The sequence below is a fragment of the Andrographis paniculata genome, unplaced genomic scaffold, assembly GCF_009805555.1.
Source record: "Andrographis paniculata isolate CXL003 unplaced genomic scaffold, ASM980555v1 Contig62END, whole genome shotgun sequence".
In the NCBI taxonomy this organism is placed as follows: domain Eukaryota; kingdom Viridiplantae; phylum Streptophyta; class Magnoliopsida; order Lamiales; family Acanthaceae; genus Andrographis; species Andrographis paniculata.
Genome location: NW_026137598.1, coordinates 5,410,233 through 5,435,325, shown reverse-complemented (window position 1 = coordinate 5,435,325; position 25,093 = coordinate 5,410,233). Strand labels below are relative to the sequence as shown.

The 25,093-nt window shown below is 32.5% G+C and overlaps 4 protein-coding genes, 4 non-coding genes and 1 pseudogene across 9 annotated transcripts; 1 reads left to right on the top strand and 8 right to left on the bottom strand.

Moving 5' to 3' along the window:
• Positions 1-594: 594 nt before the first annotated feature.
• Positions 595-667, bottom strand: TRNAE-CUC (transfer RNA glutamic acid (anticodon CUC)). Its single transcript has one exon. It is a non-coding gene; the product is annotated as a tRNA-Glu (tRNA).
• Positions 668-746: 79 nt separating this feature from the next.
• On the bottom strand, positions 747-819 carry TRNAE-CUC (transfer RNA glutamic acid (anticodon CUC)). The gene has a single exon. It is a non-coding gene; the product is annotated as a tRNA-Glu (tRNA).
• Positions 820-897: 78 nt separating this feature from the next.
• TRNAE-CUC (transfer RNA glutamic acid (anticodon CUC)) lies at positions 898-970 on the bottom strand. Its single transcript has one exon. It is a non-coding gene; the product is annotated as a tRNA-Glu (tRNA).
• Positions 971-1,632: 662 nt separating this feature from the next.
• On the bottom strand, positions 1,633-4,105 carry LOC127260499 (PHD finger protein ING2). 2 transcript variants are annotated; one of them, XM_051288230.1, is made up of 8 exons: positions 3,965-4,105; positions 3,557-3,634; positions 3,382-3,453; positions 3,103-3,293; positions 2,625-2,688; positions 2,184-2,440; positions 2,037-2,075; positions 1,633-1,909 (listed from the first exon to the last, which is right to left on the bottom strand). In XM_051288230.1, exons 2-8 carry the CDS (start codon positions 3,600-3,602, stop codon positions 1,805-1,807), a joined length of 774 nt encoding a protein of 257 aa, XP_051144187.1. In that variant the 5' UTR covers positions 3,603-3,634; positions 3,965-4,105; the 3' UTR covers positions 1,633-1,804. The 2 variants fall into 2 exon arrangements, with proteins under 2 accessions (XP_051144187.1, XP_051144188.1); XM_051288231.1 differs by having other exon boundaries at positions 3,557-3,666; positions 3,965-4,048.
• A 1,394-nt stretch (positions 4,106-5,499) lies between these two features.
• Positions 5,500-10,039, bottom strand: LOC127261140 (squalene synthase 2-like; annotated as a pseudogene).
• A 4,410-nt stretch (positions 10,040-14,449) lies between these two features.
• LOC127260508 (uncharacterized) lies at positions 14,450-16,837 on the bottom strand. Its single transcript, XM_051288242.1, has 3 exons — positions 16,334-16,837; positions 14,943-15,149; positions 14,450-14,699 (listed from the first exon to the last, which is right to left on the bottom strand). Exons 1-3 carry the CDS (start codon positions 16,820-16,822, stop codon positions 14,619-14,621), a joined length of 777 nt encoding a protein of 258 aa, XP_051144199.1. The 5' UTR covers positions 16,823-16,837; the 3' UTR covers positions 14,450-14,618.
• An 89-nt stretch (positions 16,838-16,926) lies between these two features.
• TRNAP-CGG (transfer RNA proline (anticodon CGG)) lies at positions 16,927-16,998 on the top strand. Its single transcript has one exon. It is a non-coding gene; the product is annotated as a tRNA-Pro (tRNA).
• A 1,563-nt stretch (positions 16,999-18,561) lies between these two features.
• LOC127260444 (protein MEI2-like 6) lies at positions 18,562-19,954 on the bottom strand. Its single transcript, XM_051288177.1, has 4 exons — positions 19,458-19,954; positions 19,094-19,237; positions 18,838-19,000; positions 18,562-18,747 (listed from the first exon to the last, which is right to left on the bottom strand). Exons 1-4 carry the CDS (start codon positions 19,952-19,954, stop codon positions 18,562-18,564), a joined length of 990 nt encoding a protein of 329 aa, XP_051144134.1.
• Positions 19,955-23,699: 3,745 nt separating this feature from the next.
• Positions 23,700-24,879, bottom strand: LOC127260443 (protein MEI2-like 7). The gene is made up of 4 exons (XM_051288176.1): positions 24,605-24,879; positions 24,238-24,378; positions 23,994-24,144; positions 23,700-23,897 (listed from the first exon to the last, which is right to left on the bottom strand). Exons 1-4 carry the CDS (start codon positions 24,877-24,879, stop codon positions 23,700-23,702), a joined length of 765 nt encoding a protein of 254 aa, XP_051144133.1.
• Positions 24,880-25,093: the final 214 nt, after the last annotated feature.

Sequence of the window (25,093 nt, the reverse complement as noted above, 5' to 3'; positions counted from 1 at the left end):
GAATAGTAAAAATAAAATCTGAAAAACAATACTACTAAACATGATATTTTATACATAAATAAATATAAAAACTAACAATTTAAATAGTAAACAACTCCGTAAAATAATGTGATGCTTTTTCTAATAAAATATGCTTTCCACGAGACATTTTTAAGTAAATACTTGATCGGTCGTGCAAATATGTGTTCATTTGATTATACACAAGTTTTAATAAAAATGAATAATAATTATTATTTTTTTATTTTATAATAAAAAATATAAAAATATAATAATTTTTTAATTAAAAAAGGAACAATATACATATTTTTTTTTTTAATTAAATGATGGATGAAATAATATTTTATGATAAAAAATAATATTTAGTATATTATTATTAAAAAATATAAAAACATTACTCTAATTTTAAATACAGATGAAAACACAGCAAAGCAATTGCAAAGGTTGCTTAATGCCTGTGCATACACGAAAATGAAACAACATATAAATTGAAATATGGGCTGATCCGGATGTAGAACCGGCCCAATTTACAGCCGGGTTAAAATTGCACTAAAACGACGACGTTTTGGAATGATAGCGCCGAAAAAGGTAAAAATTTTCCGTTGCCGGGACTTGAACCCGGGTCTCTCGGGTGAGAGCCGAGTATCCTAACCAACTAGACTACAACGGATCACGCTATTATTGCAATTTTTAAATTGTTTATCCATAATAATATATGAACGACACCGTTTTGAAGTAAAACCAAAATATTCCGTTGCCGGGACTTGAACCCGGGTCTCTCGGGTGAGAGCCGAGTATCCTAACCAACTAGACTACAACGGATCACGCTTTTATTACAATCCATTAAGATCTTATCCTATACTATTCGAGACGACACCGTTTTGACATTAAACAAAAAGATTCCGTTGCCGGGACTCGAACCCGGGTCTCTCGGGTGAGATCCGAGTATCCTAACCATCTAGACTACAACGGAATTAATGATGTAGTTAAATAGTTACAATAACTACTAAAGCATCATTACAGTGAAAATAGGGCCGTGGTTTATTGATACGAATATAGTACTGTAATTATTTATTTATTTTAATTACTAGAAAGTTTATGTCGTCCCATAAAATAAATATATATTTTCATAAGAAATATTGAATCCAATCGCAATTTTACCTAAAAGAACAAAAATCAAAACTTACAAAAACAAAATGAACAAAACCCTATTTATCGTATTATAGGACGAATGTGATTACTAAATAATTAATAATATATTATTAAAATAAATTATAATTAAGATTAAAATAATTAATTAATTTAATAAAAATTAAAAAATTTAAAATAGGACTAAAATGTAAAATACTTTTCTAAAAATAAAAAGGTAATATAAAAGATAGGAGTGAACGAAAATATAAAATGTGAGTTGATATGTGGTACGGAGGGATTAATATATTATATAACAATTTAAACAACAATAATAGTAATGTTTTCTCTAACATAACATCGTATTCTAACGACTGTCCAAACAAAAAATTAAACTTTAACTCCCAAAAAAAAATGAAATAAAAAAAAAAGCTCATCCAAAGCTCTTGCAAATTGCAATGCCAAATAATAAGGTTAGAGGAACCTACTTTCAACACTCCAAAATCCGCAGGAAGTAAATGAACAGAGAAGAACTTACTATCATCACAGTGAAGCTTGGCCATTTAAACAACAATAATAGTAATATATTTTTTAATCTTAATTTTGGAGCGTGGGAATTCATTTGTATCTGATCTGCCATGCAACTTCCCTGCTGTTGATCTTTGCATTGAAGCATCAATCAGTGTGGCAATTGCCGGCAGGTTGGGCAATACCACTTTCCTTTGAATCTTGTCTCAGGAGTGAGGCCGACGCAAGTATAGTGAAACCATTCGCCGCCTTGGCACTGCAAACAAAAAGAAAGACGGAAAAAATGATCGATTAGGAATTGATGAGACAAATATAAAGCTGAAAAGGGCCACAGATTAGATGTAAATGGTGCACAGCTTGAAAGCGAGTCGAAATGGAATTACATTTTCATTGTCGCAAGCAATCATATCACCAAAAGAAACCTGTAAGATGAGAAAGTAACCTTTAAAAATTATTCATAGCTTAAGCGAAAACAAAGATGAAAAACTTGGTGGTCATTTCCATGGAAAACAATCTATGGGAGCCAGGACCTGATGGCAAACACAGTAAGTAGGTTCGTTTGGATCGATGGGTTGATCGAGTTCAACAGGTGGAGCAAAGTCTTTCCTGATAGTGCCCGGAGGAGGCATAAGATCAAAATCTCTCTCACGCTCCCTCTCCCAATCTCTATCCCTGAAATCAGGCCTTTTGAATTGCGGTGTAATGTATGGTAGTTTATGTTTTTCACTTTTAGGGACTAAAGGTAACGGTGGAAGCATGGTTGGCTCGTCTGGTGATATTTTTCCTTCTGCAAGAAATAGGAAATAAAATTCTAATAGGAAAAACACGATCATAGTTCATAGGAAATAAAATCGATGCCAGCCATCCAAAACATAGCTTGCTAAATTTTCAGGGTGTAGGAAAATAAAATCTTGCTATATAAAATAGCCAAATTCTAACAAGTAACTTAACAAATCTTAAAATTAGAACACCTTGTTTGAGATCATCTGCGAAGTTGTTCAAATCCTCGTCTAGTCGTCTTATGTGACTGTCAATCTGAAGAAACATGGCAAAGGTACAGAATTGATTAGGTTCCAAAACATGATACAAGAACTATAATGCTATTACAATCTCAATCAAGCAAGTGAAGCAACTAAATTACGCTCTAATCAAGTGTAAAAGACAAACTATGTGTTCGTGGAGCTCTTCTCCCCTTGCCAAGTCCGCACAATAAAGATAATACCAATACAACAGCATCATATTTCAACGCCTCAAGTTTAAATTTCTTATTGATAATTTCAATGATACTAAGCATATGAAAATTTTTCTGAGCTAAAACTAGAAACTTTTCGTTCAGCAGATGCTCACGAATCACAATGCCACTACTATTAAAAATAAAGTGCAATCTTAAAAAATTTAAACTCAAGTAACAAAACAAAAGTCAACTGGAATTGTGTTCAAGAACATTACGAGGTCATGAGCTTGTCGGGCCAACAGAACCTTCTCGGTGCAAAGGCTTAGTGCATTGTCCTGGTTCGCCTCAATTTCCCTTCTAATCTTTTCAAACAGATCTTCCTCTTCATTTTTCCTAGAGAATGGCCCTCCTTGAGATGCCAATCCCAGGCAGTACTTTGTTTGCTGTCTTGTCTGGTTTATCATTGCTTCATTGGAATCATATATAGACAGAAATAGCTTGTCATAATTGCACAATGTCTATGAAAAAGATACAACATAGAAAATTTGGGAAACCTTGTGAACGTTCATCCAGTTCTCTAATGGTGTTCAGAAGCCTTTGAAGCTCCGCCGGCAACGTACTTGAATCTTTTACAATAAAACATCACTATCCACCATTAGATTTCAATCACCAAACATTGTGATTTTTGCTGCATAGATCAACATCAATAGAGGCAAAACAACAACTCACATTCCAAATAGTCGTCAACAAAGACGCCAGTTCTTGCAATTGCCATCTATTGCTTGCTTGATTTGCTATGATTTCTTCCTGCGCAAGAAATGGATGGCATAGGGTAAGATCTAGCCTTGCAAAACAAAATCACAAATAATCAACAGCTCAAATGGTTCCAAAAAGATCATAGCAACAATTGAAGCTTCGCAAGCGTTTCGAGGCACGTCAACCAATACAAAAATGATAACAAATTCAGAGCAGACAATTTTAATTTCCATGATTCTTCACACAAACCGTGCCGATTAAATTAAACCCTAAACCCTAATTCCAAATCAAACCAGGTGCAAACAATTGCACATCTTAACAAGTGCAACGAAGAAATACAATTTACAATAAAGGTAACGACAAGGAGATTGCAAAAGCTACCTGGGTATGGCGACGGTGGATGGCCGGGGGTTTTGAAAATTGTAGGGAAAAACGGGAGTAGCTCAGCTAGTTGCTCGAGCGTTGCTATTTTCCAAAACTTTCGATTTCGCGTCAGACTATTTTAAACGGTTCGGTTCTGATCTGTGAATTAGTCAAACCGCCAACCTCTGGTTCAAAACCGGTAGTAATTTGTTTATATTAATTGTGAAAATTATATTAAATAATGTAAATAATAGTAATATTTTTAATTATATACACCTCGGGCTCATATCAAATACCTATTTTACCAAGTTTCATCATTTCACTTTAGAATATTAATTTTTTATTTTAATAAAAATAATCATAAATTAATCTAAAAAAATATCCTTAATTTTTATTTAATTATAAACATATCTACTTTTTACTTACTATAAAATCCAAAAGACCCTTTGGACGGCAGTATGCTACCTTGTCCAATTCTAAAGTCACGTTCATACAAAAATTATAAAAATACTTTTTAATGTGATGAAGAAAAATATATATTATATGAGGGTTTATTATTCTTTTAATTTGAAAATTTGTACTATTCTTTTAATTTATTATTTTTTTTTAAATATCAAATTTGAATATGTATTTTTTATTTTATATTATTTTGTCATGTCTCATTTCAATTGTCTTATTTTTTTTAATTTTTAGTCCGTCTCACTTCAATTGATATATTTCTATTTTTGATAAAATTTACTAAATATGAAACTAAAGTGTTGCTCTAAATCAAAACTATTGTGTATTTACTTTTTTATTCTCTTAGACCATTTCCAGTAGTAGCTAAAGTAAAAATGCAATTGATTTAGAGTAATTTTATTCCAACCATAAACTTCAGTTTTTCACTCTAAAAAGTATATTCCATATATATTTCGCTTTTATATTATTTTACATAACTTTTTATATTTATAAATTACACCTTAACTTTAATTTATTTTTACAATATAACCCAAATATATATAATTACACATTATTTTTAAAAAACTATATAATTATATATCACTTTTTGAAAAAAATAAAATTATATATTATTTTTTTATTATATCACTTTTCAAAAAATAAAATTATACATAATTTTTTTAAAAAATAAAATTACACAATATATTCCAAAAAAATAATAAAAATACACAAATATCACAAAACACCACACAAACTCCACTCCATACAGTATTACTCCAAATATGGAGTAACACTGTAGTAGGCTGCAAAAATAGGGGGAATTTGGAGGTAGATTGGAGCCCCTCCCCCATTTATGCACAACCCACTGCATTTATAAATGTAGTCGGTTGGAGTTGCCCTTAAAAAAATTCTTTGGTTGTAGAAAGAGACCATATATATAATTATCATTGTCCTTGCTCTTAATATTTTGATTTGAGATATTCTTCTAGTTGACTATTGTGTATTAATTTTTAATTTTTTTTTTATAAAAGTATAATATATTTTATATAAATTAGAAATCGTGTGGGACAAAAAATTTATTGGGAAAACAATCTCACACATTTTTCATAGCCAGGATTATGATCATTTATCACAATAACATCACAGTACTCACTGTACATTAACTCATACAACATGCTCATCCTCGTGTTCTAAGTTCAATGGAACAAACAAAAACAGAACACAACAGAATAGCTTCTCTTTTCTCTCTCACTCAAGTTTATTTATCATCAGATCAACTACCATACATCCCTCTTGGTTCCTCTGCTATTATTTTTCGATACTTGGTCGATTTTCAGACAGGCGTGCAAGGAGAACAGCCAGGATCATGAAGATGACACCAATCTGCATTAAGAAATTTAACAAGAATTCTTACTTAATTAGTTAACTCTTCTATGGTATGCCGTGCTACTTTGCAAATGGTATCAGTGGTTCGCCGCGGAGGTTATAAAAAACTAACCATGGCTGCCCTGTATCGGGGCTTAGTCTCGATAATGTAAGATCTCCTGGACAAGAACAAAGTCTGTCTTCAGTTTGATATGCACATGTGCAGGATTATGACATACATCTATACATATATATATGCTAACCTTTTGGTTAAGGTTCCGGAGTTGCAACAGATTTTCAAGATCGTTTCCAGCTTGTCCTTTGTCGCCTGTGCATAAGGATCGGTGTCGTCAACCTATACATTTTGCGAAAGCCAATGTTAAGTGACGAGAAGATGAGCATTTATTAAATTACATACTTAAGATTCAGATGAAGAAAATTCACACACATTTGATTGTACAAAGCTATTTTGTTACATGCAACAGCGTATCATGTCATACCTTTGATTGTAGTACTAGGGAGAAGTTGTAGAAAGCCCCATACACATCCAACATTGATTTAGTTCGATCGATAACTTTTGCAGCAAGACCTTTGTCCAAGAGAAAAAACATAGCAGAAGCAATGAGCATACCCCTCTTCATTCATAAGGCATATATGAAATAGAATAGTTCAAGATGTAATAATGTGCTGGAAATAATGCAATAATATCATCAAGCAATGAATTCGAATCATTTAGAACGATCATCATCTAACCCCGTCGCATTTTCACAACGCCTCTAAAGACTTGAATGTTGTTGTAGCACAGTGCTAATGTTCCAATTCCTATGATCTGAAAAGATTAGAAAAATAAGGCAAAATGCACCATCCAATGCAACATGGAATGCACTAAAAACATGGTCCATTGATGTAGTAAAATTAAAATATCATGTTGAACAAGATCCAGAAAGAAATCACTACATGTTTAAGAGAATGTAAGAAGACTATGATCTACGAAGCAGTCGATAACTTGTATTGGCGCTTACATCCATTTTCTAATGCCCCTTTAATCCAAATCTTAGTTATATCTTTTAGGTTCGATGATCAATAATGTAGATGGATCTGATGAATAGATTTCATAAGTTTGTCACTAAAAAATCAGTAGTGGTTACAAAAAGCTTATCTACCTCCAGAATTGCATAAAAACGAAAGATACTTGAGTTTCTCAAAGTAGGCAAGTAATTCAGGCAATCTTCAACATGGATTAAAGCATTTGTAACCATATCATTCAGACACTGCACTGCCTTGACTGAATTTTCCTCATCTTTCAAGTCCTAACAGGACAAAGCAAAACAAAAGGTCAATATAACAAAAAGGTTGTGTTTATGCATGAGATGGAAAGAATTAATTACCTCCAGTTAATTAACATATTTATTCCAAATTTCACGAGGCCAGAACATGCGTGATTTTGGTATCTCGTTAATATCCTCATGAAAATCTCGGATTATATCCATTTTCTGAAATTGATAAGAAGAAATGAGAACAAGTCTCGGAATTTCAGAAACCCGAAATAATAAATAATAAAGTGGTTCCTGAAATAAGAAACCCATTGAGTTGGACAGAGCATCTGAAGCCAGATCTTCCTTACCAGTGGCATGGAACAGCTTGGACAAACCCAGTACAACAAGTCCAGACACGTAATGGCAATATTCATCATAATCATCAATTGTTTCAACCTGGAATAGAACATATACACCTGATTGATTATATGTAATAAATTCTATATATGTTATATCTAATGGCAGAAATAATAGAAATGTTGAACTACAGTGTTTGGATATATTGAGGATAGATTACTCACAAAGAAGAAATAATCAATCCAAATGCAGACAAATAATTTGACATCTAGGTTGAACATGTGATGAAGCTGCCAAGAAAGTAAACTGTGTATTTTTCAAAATACCTCTTTGCAGATAAATTTTGCCATTCATGCGCCCATTCTCATGGTAATATCCTCGATTACCTCCTGATGACTGCAAATGAATTTGGAATATCACAAATGCACAGAACCTACTCATCCAAGTAACTAAATGCTGGTCAAAATTTTATATGTAAGATTGGAATGTTTGTTTGTTTAAGATGTGCTCTTTAGAAAACTCATTTCACCATCCACACACACATTCTTTCATAATAATTTCTTCACAACAAAACACACCACCAAATTAAAACCTGCACCTCTTCAAATGATTCATTTATTACTTGCTTAATAAAAATAGGATAAACTGTTTTTCGTATATGATCTCTTTGTCATTTTATAATTTTAAATGAACTATGCCTCCTAAATAAATTTTTTTTGCTAATATGTTCTTCCGATGTCGGATTCGCCACATTGGTCTGCTGTTGTTGATGTGGCGCTAACGGGACTGACGTGTCATCGCCACGTTAGTGATATGTCGGAACATCATTTTAGCAAAACATTTTTTACTTGGGAACTTCAAACATTGTCCATTTAAAGTAAAAAAATGACAAAGAAGGTAAATATACAAAATTAGAAAACAATTTACCAAGATATTTTGTATAAAAAAAATAAATGTATTGCTGATGTAGCATCTACGTGGCGTTGACATGTCAGTTACGTCAGCAACGGCGGCCAGCGTGACAAATCCGGCGCCGGATGACTGTTGTAGCAAATTTTTTTTACTTGTAGGATTATTTTCAAACAGAATTCATTTAAAGTTCTAAAATGATAAAATAAGTCGTAAAAACAATTTACACTAAAAAATATTGCCAACAATGTGATTTGTAATTCAATGTTATTAACACAACTACTCATTATGAATACTTGCTACAAAGCTCTAAAAAAGCAGTTGAAACATGGTGAAACTCATCCATGAGAACTTTACAGTCCTTTGTTCCACCTGTCTAAGGAAAAATTTAAATCATGTTAAAGAATATAACCAAAATAGTTGCAAGGCATCCACAGTCAGTTTTATGCTTTATGACTAAAAAGCATAGAAATAGTTCCAGGAGGGGTTCAAATTATTACAGGCGTAGCATAGAATTTTAACCTCAATCGCTATACTTGTATCATCCTCTGCAAATAAATAGGAGAAAGAAAAAAAAAAAAAAAGTAAAAGAAAACACATCAATTGTTATGATGTAAAATGAAACATCAGATTACTATATTTTTGACTAATGCATATAATTTTCTTTTCAGACCAGTTCTTGGGGGTGTAACAATAGGGGCATAGTAGAAACACAAGAATGTAGGTACATCATATTAGTAAAGATCTAAGATAATTGCAATCCCATCATCCACCGTATCATAAAGGGGTTAAGGAATAGGAAATTATTAATCGACTTCACCAAGAAAAGTGACGGGCGTATAATTTTTCCGAAACTTATTTTCTTAGTGTCATCGGAATATCAATAAGGAGCAGTGGTTGATCACAGCAGTATCCAGTGCTCGAAGGACCAAATAGAAAATGCATATCTGAGAAATTTAATGAAAATTGTCACAAAGATCACGGCACATTATAAGTGCCAAAAAATAAAACATTTCACACAAAGCATCAACACATGATTCAGTAATAAGTTCACTTCTATTGCATTTGTTTCAATTCCTGACCTCTGTTTTAGTAGAAATAGACTGATTAACTTCATCATTTACAATTGATCAGCACATTCATAATATTGGTTATGTTAATAGCATTAGATATAGCTATGCATAAATATAGATCATGTTTACTGGAGTAAATTGCAAAAAATATTTCATAGTTATACCTTATTATCACTTTTGTCTGTATTTATCTCCCTGGCAAACTATATCCCACGTATTTACAGAAGTCGCCTTTACGTGCAATCACGCGCGGCCACGCTTCAGCTTAACCATCGGATACAAATCATCAGGATGATTCCAAATCCTCCGCAAACTCCACATTTCACTCTCTTCTCTTCTGTTACACGCCTAACATATCATTAATTCATTACCTATATGTATATATATTGATTGATTCAAACAGTACTCGCAATCGCAAAAATTACGACGAAATGGATGGAACTTGGAATGCAAAGTATTCTTCAGTGAATCCGAGCCATACCGAAATAATAAAAAATAAAAAATAAAACTCACCGCAGCTTCAACAGAGCGACCTTCGAAAGCGGTAATGGAGGATTGCAATCAAAGCTGGAGATTCTATATACTGAATCGGCGGCATGTATTTATTGCCGCCGTAGCCTTCAGAAAGAGGCAATGGTGAGAACTGAACTGAGAAGCATTATAGACTCTGTTTTTTCTTTTTTCTTTTTTTTTTTTTTTTTGGATTACGTGAGAATCCGTCTGCTGCTGACCGAAAATACGCATGGAGTAAACTTCGGTTGAATCTAATACCCTGCAAATTAAACTCAACAGTCAAATCATGTGTGGCAGATTGACCTAAAGTGTCGGGAATTTGAACCCATAGCCGGTTACGAGACTATGATTTTTTTGAACTAATGGCATTCTCCTTCTCTTAACACCGGTAGCATTCATATCATTTTTTATTTTTGAAAAAAAAATTATAAACTTTAATTTTATTTTAAATTTTAATTAGACTAATTAATTATCTTTTTATCTTAATCTATAATTATTTTTATTATATAATAATTATTCTTAACTAATATATTTTTATTTATTTATTAATTATACCTTTCACAAATTCCGCGTCTACGGTAAAAATGGACATGATAGTCGAGACAGAGGGATAAATATTTAAATAATACTCCATTCGTCCCACATATAATGCCACAATTACTTTACTCTACACAAGTGAATTTAGGAGAAATATGATTATTAAGTAACTAATAATATATTAGTAAAATTAATTATAATATAATACAAATAATTATAACTTAAAATTAAAATAATTAATTAGTTTAAAAAAAATTTTAAAAAATTATAAATTATTAAATTTAAAATATGATTAAAATGTAAAATACTTTTCCAAAAACGAAAAATGACATAATATATGAGACGCACGAAAGTGAAAAGTGTGACATGATATGTGAGACCAAAGAAGTATATCATTACAAAAATATAATATATTTATAACAAAAATTAAAGATATATGACATTAACTACGAGAACTTTAGAGATGAAATATAATGAATTATGTCCCTAGTTTTGTTCTAATGTCATTAGCAAAAGAAAAAAAAAATGTAATTAAGAATAAAAAATTTTGTTACAAAAATATTATTTTTTTGGATTGTATACATATTAAATAAAAAAAACAATATAGGGTGGGTTTGTTTTTTATTTTTATTTTAAAGTATTTTTTATATTTGTACGGATAAGTGTATCAATAAGCTTTGTTTATGCAATACGATGTTGATTTGACCGAATTAACATAAATATATCAAAATATAAACAAATAAATAATAATGCAATATACAACACGTGGTAATATATGCAACACAATGTAGTATTGATTTTCAATACATTAAACTTATATACACAGTACAATATAATACCTAAACTGTACATCACCTTCTTTTATATATAGCACATTATTGTGTTGTATGCCTTCTTAAATTAAAAAATAAAAAATACTTATTTATATTATATAATTATTTCTTTCAGTTTTATTTTAATAATAATTTAAATACGATATTTTATAAATAATAAGTTACGAATAATAATAAAATTAAACTGATGAGATAGGATGTTCAACACCAATACTGAATCATTAAAAATTAATTAGATTAATTAATTAAAAATATTACTCCCCTGTTCCGTTGAAAGGGTGGCGTTTGCTTTTTGCACGTAGATTTTTTAATATTAGTATTATATTATATTGTAGTATAAAAGACAAAAATACCTCTATTAATACGGTGTAATATAAAAATAATGACATTTATGTAATATAATACAATTACTAAATTAAAAAATAGTAACCTTTTCAATTGGACGAGGGAATAATATAATTATATATCATTAATTTGTAGTTAAATTAAAATTTTAAATTCAACATCCAATTAGGAGCAGTAATAAAATGCATTGGCCCTGCTCCTGAAATAGTAGGGCTCGCGGAAGCAAGGCCTAACAAACCTAGATAACTAAAAATTAATGATATATAATTATATTAATTATTTTTAACTAATTATATAAATTAAGCTAATTAAGTTTTAATGATTCAGCATCCTATTCTTTACACATTAATGAAAAATTAAACAATATATTATTTTCTTAAAAAAAAGTCTATAGTTTCAGTATTTATTAGGTATTGAATAAAATGACACATTAAAATTGGAACAATAAAAAAAGACACCATTTTCATAGCGAGGATTATTATTTTATCATTATGCTCAAGGTCAAGTAAAATTAATGGAACAAACAAGAACATAGCAGATTTGCAAGATTTTATGCCAATCTGAAAAAATGAATTAGCATCATTAATTAACGGCTAAGTGCCGTAACTGGATTTTTTTATCATTTTTGTCTCGTAAGTAAAAAAAATTTGTAATTTAGTCCTCAATGTCTACGTGGCATACCGACGGACACGTGACAGCCAGGTCAGCGCCACGTGGCTGACACGTATCCGCCACGTGGATTGTTTTTATTTTTATTTTATTTTTTTTTAAATATAAAAAGTTACAAATATAAAAATATAAAATTTAAAATACATAAAATAAAAAATAAAAAATCCATATATCCGTCAAGTCAGCGTCACATGACCTTTAATAATTTATATATCAGTATACATTTTTATTTTATTTTTTATTTTTTATTTTTAATATAAAAATATAAATTATCCACGTGGCGGTCATGTACAGCTGACTTGACGGGACATGTAGATAATTTTAATTTTTTAATTTTAATTTTGTATTTTTATATATTTAAGTTTATTATTGATATATTTTTTATTAAAAGAAGAAAATTTAATATATATATATATCCACTTGGTAGACACGGGTTAGTCACGTGTGAAGCTAATCTGGCCGACACATATCCGCATAGATGCCACAGTACATAGCCATTAAGGATTAAATTGAAAATTTTTTTCCACTTACTGACTAAAAAAATAGTTTATCTTAATTAATTAGTTAGTTAACTCTTCTATGCTCTTCGCCGTGGAAGTTTATCTTAATTAAAGTTCTGGAGTTCCGACGGATTTCCAAGATCGTTTCCAACTTGTACAAAAAATGCAACAAATTAAGAAAGATTCGGATAGTATGTTAACAAGCTACTCCTCTTAGGCCGCACAGGTGATGGGCTTGGCCCAAATTTCTGAATCTGATCCATACATATATATATATATCTATATCTATATCTTTAATACACACTTTCACTCTTACTTCACATTTTCCTCGCTGTGCCCTGGTACGAATCCATATTCACTTATCTGCCATACACTTTCGCCTCTCACACACAGTGCACTATTCACCATCATCTTCGACTTCATTCATTCATTCGCATCCACACACAGTGCACAGTGAACTACTTCATTCATTTTGCTTGACTATTCTCACATTGTTTTGCTAGTTTTCTATCACTTCGTCTCTTTTCGCAGGTTGTTGGTTCAATTTGGAATGGCTTAAGGCTGTCTGATTCTGGTGAACGAGAATAAAAGCAAAGCACCAAAGAGGCAATCGATACTACTGGATTGCTACATATATTGGTTGTATTGTTAAACCTTCAGTTTGTCCTTCTCTCTTATTCAACTGTTAAGGTTTGTAAGTGTTCCGGTGTGAACACGGTACTTTCCTCAACTATTAATTCATGTGTTGATTGTTATGACTTTGATCCTTAAGATCGTGACGTACATTTTCTATTGAACGCCTTTTCTATTTACCAAACTTTTACTCTATAAATGAGATTTGAGATTTGGAGTATAGGTATTCCTCACTCCTCATAATGGAAGTGTTTGTTTCTCATTTTTTAGTTTGTTATCATAGTATGACAATAATGAGATAAAAATATGTTGTAATTCATATATACATCTTCCACTTATAGTGATAAAGTGGAAGACTCATAGTGACATATTTTTGAACATACGATGTATTAAGTGTTCATTACAAGATTAAATAATAAACTATTAGAATTACTTTTGCTTCAATTTAGTGTTCATTACAAAGTTAAATAATAAACTATTAGAATTACTTTTGCTTCAATTTAGCATATATGTATATTTTCAGGAATTTGAACCCATGACCTCACAATCATACGTCCAACACCCACACCTGTCACATTTATATGGCTCTATTTATTCCGACAGTCAAATTTTGTGTAGTTTTCTTATTTTTTTTTGTGTTTTAAATTTTGTGTAGTCAAATTTTGTGTACTCTTGATGGAAGGTTAGTAGGGTTTTGGCAGGTAGTTTTATCTTTATTTAAATAGGAGTAATTAAATGTAATATGATATAAAAAAGGTAATTAGTAAGTGTAGTTATTATGTATTTTTAATTTAAAGTAATCTTTTTATTCCAACTTAATGTGTAAAATATTATTAATGATACTGTGTAAGAAAGAATTGATATTTTGCCCTTGAAATGAATGGACTAATGATGTCAGGGTAAGCTCGTAACTCTAAAATCTTGCATGCTATTAATATTTTGTAATGTAACTTATTTTGTCGAATCTAATTTGTAGTTTATTCAATATTATTTTTTTTATTTTTGTTTTGATTTTTAGGCATTTTTTTGACCCACTATACAGTGAAACAATAATGAAAGATTTTGAAGTATCATAGATGGAAAAGCTGGAGATGGATATATTGTAATTTAGAGGCCTTTTAGAATATGGCCACTGTATAAGCTCTCAGCATCAAAACTCTCATGCATATATCACAGCATTTCAAACGTAAATAACTTAAGAAACCTGTTAACGGTCAAATGGTCGAGTAATGCCGATACAGTTGTTAAACTCTGCTGCTTCCTCTTCGTCCCCGGCCGCGCTGCTGTGAGGATTCTTGTCCCGACGCTGATACTCGTGTTTTGCCCTGAAGTTCCAAATTAAAGTCGAAAAGGCTAACGCTAATTCAGTAGATGGCTATGCAAGAAGTTTCAAAGATTAATCGGTAAAAGATAAATGCCACAGGATTTTAACTATTAGTATCTCTCACCTGCGCGAAAAAAGCAACTCTAAGGCATTATGTAGGCACTTCAAAATTTTCATTTTAGAACGTCGCAGTTTACCCATTGAATAATAAATAAAAAAAGTTATGGAAAAGCTGAAATCAGACCTGGGGAGATTGCTTCCGTATCAGTCGCCTTTCCGAATGAGCTTTTATAGCAATTTTTCTCTTTTCTGCGGCTTTTAGTTTGGACAGACTGGGCCGGTAAAGGATCACAGTTCTGCCGATTTGGCCAACTACTACTGAGCCGGTGCTTTGCTCTAATTGATTCACCACATCATCAAACTCACCGGGACAATTACCGTGTATTTTGAGCTGTCGGGTTTAAAAACACACAAAAATTGATTACAACAAAGAACTTACAAGCATAAAATATGTATGTAGTGATAGCGATAGAGGGCTAACACTACCGCTGATAAACAAATGCATGTAACGAACGTGATCAAAAAATAAGCACTTAAACAGAGATTATAATATACAGCAAATTAGGTTCAAGAGAGCCGAGCATTTCGAAATGATGCCTAGAAGCTGTTGGGGAACGAACGGAAAGAAGTCATTCCTTATTGCAAATGATAAACAAAGAGTATCACGAATGCATTCAACTCAACATTGGTCTCTGTATTTATCATGAATGCAACGACGGTATGCAAATAAAACCAAATGATTATCACTGGTGAGTACCTAACAAGCGAAATATCTTTGTTTGCAATCAACATATGTGATTAACATCACGCACTGAATTGGCAACAACTACATGAAATTTATAGACATCTAAACATAAATGTTGTTGTTGCTGAAGACACACGACAGCAAATAATAATTTATCTTCTATGTAAATAACACGACGGTGCTCTATGCTACCATTTCAAGCATGGCAGAACACAAACAAGAAATTCATAACTTTACAAGATTATGAATTACAAAGTTAGTTACCAATAAATAAAAGAAGAGATTGAAAAGCACATTCCACTATAAATGAGATGCAAAACTAATTGTTTGTCTCAATGTTTCAATGATCAATATAATAAGCAGAATCTACCCTAACTATGGAATCCAACAACCTTAATTGTACTCCTATCTACCTTTGATGCAACTAAGAACAAAAAGTAGCAGGTGACATATTTACAGCATCATGAGAGGAGTGTAACAGTAATTTTGGTTGGAAGAATAAGAAATTTACATCTTTTGACTTCCTAATTAGCGGAAATTTACTTGATGTTTTCTTTTATTATGTTTGTACTACTTTCACGATTCTACTTTTGATTCGCTTTTGCTAGAACATTAGTAGTTTTTTCCACAGTACGACTAGATGATAGCAGGAAAATCTTCCTATCGAGTGGAATTACATGAATTTCCAGAAACAGATACACTAAAATGGATTTCAATTATTCTCTGCAAATATATTTCCCAAACCAATTAAGATTTTCACAAGTGAAAACAAGAGAAATTCATATACTGCACAGCTTCCAGGACCAAAACGAGCAAAAAATTAACGATACCTTGAGAAGCTCATTAGCCTCAAGCGTCTCGCTCAACGCCATAACAACAGTGTCAGTAACTCCAGACTTCCCAACCTGCTGCGACTTGAGCTTCTTCCCCAAACTATGCGCGTACGAAGCCAATTCCTTCTTCTCTTTCACACTGAGACTCGGCAGTCGCGACGCAGCCGTTCTATTTCCTCCAAAATCCAATCTACTCAACCCTTCCTTCTCATCAGCAGCCGCTGCTCCATTGGTTTCAATTTCCGATTCGACCGCCACATCCTCGATTAAAGCCACCTCATCCGACACAAGCCGCGAGAAGCAGCGCGGAGGAGAAGCGACTAGACGTAAGCGCCCGGAGTAGGTGGATGACAACGCCGCACTGTGAAGGAATGGAAGGAATCGTTGAGCTTGCAGTGGCGATGGCGATAAGGAGAGAAGAGGATAACCGGCGAATCGAGGAACAAAACGACGTAGTATTTGGTGGGGTACGGACGGCACGGCCATTACTGATCTGATCCTGTGTTCGGCCGAAGCTGCAAAATTGCTTACTTGAGAACAATCAAATTAATTTTATTTAAATTTATAATAAATAAAACTTTAAAAAAAACGGGTGTTTGGTCTAGTGGTATGATTCTCGCTTCGGGTGCGAGAGGTCGCGAGTTCGATTCTCGCAACACCCCATGGTTTTTCAATTTTAAAATTTTGTTTCCAAACGCGGCCTTATGGAGATGCATCGTCATCGGGCAAATAAATAAATATGAAATAAAAATGGGTGCTGTCTGCAAATATTTGCAGTTTAATGATTGCGCCTGAGTCCTCGTAAGTCGTAACCTACCATTTGCAGTGGAATGATTAGTTTAAGCCTTCGTAAATCGTAATCCAGTGGATGTCGTCACCAAAAATGCAATCGTGGAACAAAACGACGTAGTATTAATGTTAAGTTTTTAAGATAAATTAATAAAACGCTTTGCAGTTTTTATTTTATTTTTACATAGTGGAAATTCATTTATTTCGATATATATTTTATATGACTCGACACAAATTTTTCTTTTTGAGTGTTTTGTTTCCTTTCAGTTTATTGACCATTTTTATTTTTAGCTTGTATGTGATTGAAAAAATATATTTTCTCTGTCTAACGCATAAAATATACAATTATTTTTTCGTAGTGATTAAAAAATAATAATATTTTAATTATAATAGATAGTTAAAAATAGTGTAATAATATTTTTATTCTTATTTTTTTTGTGTAAAAGTAATGATACGATGTAAAATATAAGTATTTATAAAAAAAAGAGGTATTTAATAAAATATTTACTTTGTAATTGGACGTCCCAAAATAAAAATATGTATACTTTTTAGATGGATGGAGGGAGCATATTATAAATAATATTTTATATAAAAATAAATGTTTGATACTAAGGGTCCGTTTGTTTGGAAGATTGAATTTTAAATATATTATTTATCTTATTTTTTTTCCCAAAAATATCAAATTAAACACTTATTTTTTTTTATATTATACTGAAAATCAATTTTATATTCAAAACATCACATCAACACCTATTTATATCACATCGTACAACTATTCAAATTTAAAATTTTTACTATTCAAATCTAACTCAAAATCCAAACAAACACACCCTAACTATATACATTTTAAAAATTATATGTGAATAAATGATATAATATGATGAATTGTTTTTAGGTAATTTTTGGAAAGTTTAGATTTGATAATTTTAATTTAAAAGAAAATAAAAAATTAGAGAATGAATAATAAAATTTGACAAAATTCTACAAACCAACACACCCTTCGTGAATATAAATATCACAACATATCGATAATAAAAAAAATAAATAATTGAATAACGGAAAAAGACCCGATTTAAAAATATATACTACTTCGTTGCATTATTTTTGATACATATTGACCAACAGACGAAATTTACAAGAAAAACAGAAAAAAACTCGAAATTAATTACAACGATTCCCATAAACCCTAAAAACATACACCATCCCCCGTGTGTATGTCTGTATTTGGTATCTACGAGTTATACCAATATTTGGCAAAACTCAGAAATACCAAACCAGAAAGAAAATATATATGTATATATACTAATAATAAGTAATGATTGCAGAAACCCAACCAAACGTGCGCAATGAATGCTCAGAAACCCTAGCTTTAGTGCTAGCTAGCTAGCTAGCTTATCATCCATAATTGTATCTATTTCTCAATTATGGAGATCCCGCTAGTTCCCCGACGATGACGAATTACCTACGCCACTCCTCCTGCTGCCCCTCCGGTTCCCCACCACCGTCATCTCCACCGGATTCCCCGACCCGTCCCTCGCCGGCTCGAACGTCACCGGCAGGAATTCGTCGGAATCGCAGTCGTACAACGATAGCAGCGCCTTCTCCACAAATGCTTCCCTCCCCTGCAAAAATCATAGATAAACATTCAGTAATTGACCAATAAGCTGTTAGCTGAATCTATATATATATATATATTGTTGTATTTATATTACCTGAATTTTCGCTTTGACGATCTCGATTGGCCTCTCCCAGTTCTTTCCATTGCCGTTGCCGTTGCCATTCTCCCATAAGGTGCCCTGAAAGGAGCTGCTGAATTTCTTCACAGTCGCGGCGTTGGTGAAGTTCACGAAGGCGAACCCTCTTCCCTTTTTGGTCCTGCACCAAGAAGCAAAGATTATAAAATATTCAATTCAAGAGATAAGATTAGGTTATATATTCATCGTGATATACAAGGATTTCTATACGTACTTAAAATCGAAAGGCTGATATGCAAAATCATATGCACAAATCACAGGTTCCTCCTCCTGAGGGCTTTGCGAAGAACCCTCGTTTTTGGCGGGGGTGTTCTCTTTCAGACAGAATCCATCCAAAACATCAATTAATTCGCTGCGCCTGCCAAAGATTTAAACGATTTTAGCAATTAGAACGTCTGGAAGCAATTCAATTTCGGCGGCTATCAGTTAATTAGGGTACGAAAAAGGCAAAACCCTGTCGTTTTCGTAAACCCTAATTTTGGAGACAGACGGAAATTGGGGGAAAATCTGTGTTCATTAATTATTGAAGAGACAAGTCAAAACGAACTAGAAAAAGTGAGAAAGTTTGGACTAATTACGTGCAATCGTAGGGGATGTTCTTGATCATGACAGTCGTCGCATTCGGGTCGAGTTCGAGAGGCATAACTTCATGCCTGGACTTCGGTCTCTGTATGTATCGCCCACGAGTATTGTTCTGGCTCCTTCCAGAACCTTCCACGCCATTGTTAGGCGGACCTCGAGCTTCTCCGGCGCGGTTCTGCACATAATTACCCCTCCCGTCGTCCCTTGGAAACCACACCTTATGTCGACCGTGACTGGTCGGAGTGTACACCGGCGTCGGTGGAGGCGCCGGAGAAGAACTTGCAGCAACAAAATTAATCTCGGTCGGCGAAGTCGTGAAGAAAGCAGCGGTGGCGTCGTAGATATAGACCGGTTGATTCGCGTCGTAGTTGAAACCATTAAAGATCGGAGGTTGGAACATTACCGGCGGGGGATTGTACGGCGGCGGCAGCAGTGGGTATATCTGCGGTGAGGCGGGGTGGAACTCGGGGGCGTTGGCGTTGAGCTTAGACATGGCGACGGAGACGAGACCTAGACAGCGGAGAAGATAATAATAAGTGAAGAATGCGGAGTATTTTTGTCTATGAGACGGTTATATCTAAATCTTCAATAGATATTATATTATAATTATCGAGAATTTACAATAAAAAATTAAAATACAAAGCAAACAAATCTTATATATTTCAAAAATTACAAATGAAATAATTACTGCATTCCTTCTATGTTTAGACTTGTCCGATCGAAACTGAAATCGGTTTTTACAACGGTTCCTGTATTCCTTGAACCGTGAACAGCCGGTTCATCAAACAGCCGGTTCATCAACATTATTTATTTATTTTATGAAAATACATATAAGAAAGAACCTCACCTTTCAGCAGTCACCGATCGAGGAAGAAGGAGAAGAAACAAAGAAGAAGAGGGAAGAAGTAAAGAATGACGGAAAGAGGTAAAATGTGGTGTGGGCCTCAGTGGTTTGATTAGGGAAACTTTTATAATTTATAAAAATAATGGGAATGTTTGTTTGCTTACAGTTGTGAGAAATAAATATTTTATTTTGTTTTATTTTACTAATTTTATTTTTGAGAAGTGGTTGATTATTTCGACATTTTTATTTTAATTTGTATATGAGTTGCATTCTCTTCCTTCCGTCTCAATGTATATATGGATCATATATTCTTTTAATAATTATAATTTTTTATAAATATTTTTATTTTATCGTCATATTATTATTTTTTTTAAAAAAATTTACTTTTATATTAGTATTATATTAGGATACAGTAGAAAGAAAAATAAAAAGATTAAATTTATTTTATTAATATTGTATAATATAAAGATAATAACATTTGTGTAATATATTGTAAATTAGAGGATATTTGTAATGTTAGAGAGATAGTTCAATTACTTAAAAAAAGGAAATGAATACTAAAAAAAATGAATAGATTGTTAAGAATTGTTCTCCCTAACTAATTTGTCCACCATAACTCGGACACAGAGTTTTAGGTGTTGTTTATTTAGTAAATAATTAAGAAATATATTCGTAAAAATAATAATGATTTAATAATAATTATTATAGATTAAGATTAAATCGATTAAATACTTACTTAAAATAAAAAATATAAATTATGTATTTAAAATTTGATTAAAGAGTATAATTATTGTTGATGTATTTTTTCAACAAATATAAAGTAAAATTCAAAGATATGTAAATATCCTCAAATTTTATTAATTAGTACCCGAGATTAGGAATCTCTAAACACGGTACATAAGAAAATTAACTGGAAATTAAAATGCTGAAAATTTAAAGTAGTGATCCCCGAATCTGACTTTGCTTTTGTTGAAGTTGATTGAAGATAAATCGGCAGTTGCAAATTTTAATCCTTAAATACTCTTCAGAAACGGTACCGGAAACCGTAGCCTGAACGATTACAATGCCTCTTTTTCAACCGTCTGCTAACCCTTCTCCTGCTGACACGTGCCCTCAACCGACCGAAGTATCATTCTTGCTCACTCTTAACAATATTCGACTCTCTGGACCGACCGCGGACCTTCCGTCCTTTTGGCCCGAACGTAACTCTTCCGCCCTGTTGGTCCGACCGCAAATCTTCCGCCTTGTTGGTCCGACTGCAAACCTCCCGACTTGCAGACCACCCGACTTGTTTGGTCTAGCCGCAAACCTCCCGACTTACAGACCATCCGACTTGTTGGTCCAGCCGCAAACCTCCCGACTGATAGACCATCCGACTTGTTTGGTCCAGCGGCAAACTTCCCGACTTACAGACCATCCGACTTGTTGGTCTAGCCACAAACCTTCCGACTGATAGACCATCCGGTTTGTTTGGTCCAGCCGCAAACCTCCCGACTTATAGACCAACCGACCCGCGGACTTTCCGATCTACGGACCTTCCAAGCTACGAACCTTCCGACCTGCGGACTTTCCGACCTGCGGACCTCCCGACTTGCGGACTTTCCGACTCGCGGACTTTCCGAGCTATGAACCTTCCGACCTGCGGACCTTCCGACCCGTTATTTCCTTAGAAATGCATCTACTTTACTTGAGTTCCCCGCAATGCCCCTCGACTAGCTCGATCATCTCAATTGTTAGGCCAATTTTTCTTTTTTCCTTAATTCTAAATTTCATGCGTAACAATTATATTTTCAAAAAACAAAATGACAAATTATAAAAGACAAACAAAATAGAAGGATGAGACAAATTATGTGGGATGGATAAAATTATCTTTTAATATTTTGTTCAAACAATTATATAAGTTTAGCGCGCACATATAAATATTTTGTATCAAAGTGATTTAAGTAAAAATTGAGGTGACTAAATAGTAGTGATCAAGTAGAAAAGTATTGACAAACTAAATTGGTATTATTTGTTAAATTATAAATAATAAAATTATGTATAAATAAAATTATCTATTATATAGGTATAAATTTAAAAGACATCTAAAAATGAATAATAACATATTGATTTTGATTCTAAATAAAAAATAAACACACCGAAAATTCATTTATAATAATTTATTTATATATCTTACAAATATATTTACATTTAAATTTTACTATTTTTACAAAATTAATTTATAATTAATATAAAAATATTTATTTATTGTATATGATTTTATTTAATTATAAAATACAATATTGAATACTATATCATTTTTAAAATATATATTATTCAATCAACTTTTTAATAATCTATCAATTTTTTCTATTTTGGTATGTCCTATGACAAGTATCAACTACTTTCTTTTTTTAGTAACTTAATTTTCTACTAAAATTACTTATATATCACATAAAGCAAATACATGAATAAAGGACGGATGAAGTATATACTTTTAAAAATCAATTTAATTAAATATTCGTTTATATTATAATCTCATATAATCTTAAGGGAATAAATACTTTTTTGTCACCCATAAAATGTTCCGTTCTTTTTTTTTAGAACATTTCTATTGAAAGGAGAAAACAAATACCGTGTTTGGTTCAGGGTATTTGAACAAATTTTCTATTATTTATTGATTTTTTTATTGCCTTTTTTATTTGAATTTGAATTTTAATTCAAATAATATTTTAATACAATATTTTATAAAATGAACTAATATATTTTTATTGATTGTTATTATTTTTAAAATTGAATATTGTACGTTGATTTTTATTTAAAATTAAAATCAGTTAGTATTCTATACTTTATAGTCATAACAAAATTATTGAGAATGTCGTCGTAGTAGTAGTAAGTAATGCATTTGCGACCTATATAAATAATTTAATATAGAAATATATAATTAAATTATACTATAATAATAACAATAATAATAATAATAATAATAGAACGATAGAAGGATAAATTACTCTTTCTTCATTTCAAAATTACAGTTCTATTTATGTTGGGAACAGAATTTAGAACATATTAATATTATATTGATAATTGGTAAAATGTACGAATAAAAGGCCTATTTATCCTCTGAGTGTAATTTATGTAATAATAATAAAAAAATAAAGATAATTTTATAGTGATGTATTTATAGAAATGACATATTATTTTGATATTGACAAAAATGATAAACAAAGACTTGGACAAAATAAGTATAATATTTTCTTGCATTCCATTAAAATTTCATAATATTTTTATATTTTATTTGTTGCCTAAAATTACTTGTAATATACAAAAAATATTTGTCGTGAAAATGAATGCTAAAAAACCCTAGCTAGCTTTAATTAGGGCCAGCTAGCTTCACCATCCATAATTGTATCTATCAGTTGGGGGAGATCGCGCAAGTTCCCGATGATGACGAGCTACCTCCGCCACTACTCCTCCTCCGGTTACCGACCACCGTCATCTCCACCAGATTCCCCGACCCGTCCCTCGCCGGATCGAAAGTCACCGGCAGGAACTCGTCAGTGTCGCAGTCGTACAACGATAGCGATGCCTTCTCCACCAATGCTTCCTTCCCCTGCACAAATTATATATAGATAAACATTCAGTAATTGACCAATAAACAGCTAGCTTAATCTCTCTCTCTATATATCGTTATATTTATATTAATTACCTGAACTTTCGCTTTGGCGATCACGATTGGCCTCTCCCAGTTGTTTCCACGGCCATTGCTCCAGAACTTGCCCTGAAAGAAGCTGCTGAATTTCTTCACAGTCGCGGCGTTGGTGAAGTTAACGAAGGCGAAGCCTCTTCCCTTTTTGGTCCTGCACCAAGATACAAAGATTATAAATTATTCAATTCAAGAGATAAAAATAGGTTATATATTAATCGTGATATACAAGGATTTCTATACGTACTTGAAATCGAAGGGCTCATATACATAATCATATGCACAAATCTCAGGTTCCTCCTCGGGGCTTTGCGAAGAACCCTCTTTTTTTGTGCGGCTGTTCTCTTTCAGACAGAATCCATCCAAAACATCAATTATTTCGCTGCGCCTGCAACAGATTTAAGCAAAAAGGGCAATCAAAACGTCTGGAAGCAATTAATCAATTTCGGCGGCTATCACTTAATTAGGGTACGAAAAAGGCAAGACCTGCCGATTTCGTAATCCCTAATTTTGGAGGCGAGAGGGAAAAAAATTGGAGAAAATCTTTGTCCATTAATTATTGAAGAGATAAGTCAAAACGAGAATAGAAAAAGTGGGAAATTTGGAGTAATTACTTGCAATCGTAAGGAATGTTCTTCATCACGACAGTTGTGGCATGCGGATCGACTTCGAGCGGCATAACTTGATGCCTGGACGTCGATCTCTGTATGTATCGCCCACCAATATTCTCTTGGGTCCACGCTCTCTGCTGATTTGGATTGTAGTAGAAACCATGAAAGATCTGAAGATGGAACATTACCGGCGGCAGGAGTGGGAATGGATGAGGTGAGGCGGTTTGCGGCGGGCGATTGGGTTGAAACTCGGGGGCGTTTGGGTTGAGCTTAGACATGGCGACGGAGACGAGATGTAGACAGCTGAGAAAATAATAAGAAGTGAAGAATGTGGAGTGTTGTTGTCTAGCGGTAGTGCTGTTTTTATAGCTGCAAAATCTCATATCGTATCTTATATCAGACGGTTATATGGAATCTTCGATTGGATATTATTATTATTATTATTACTTATCGAGGATTTACAATAAAAAATTAAAAACATATTACATTTTA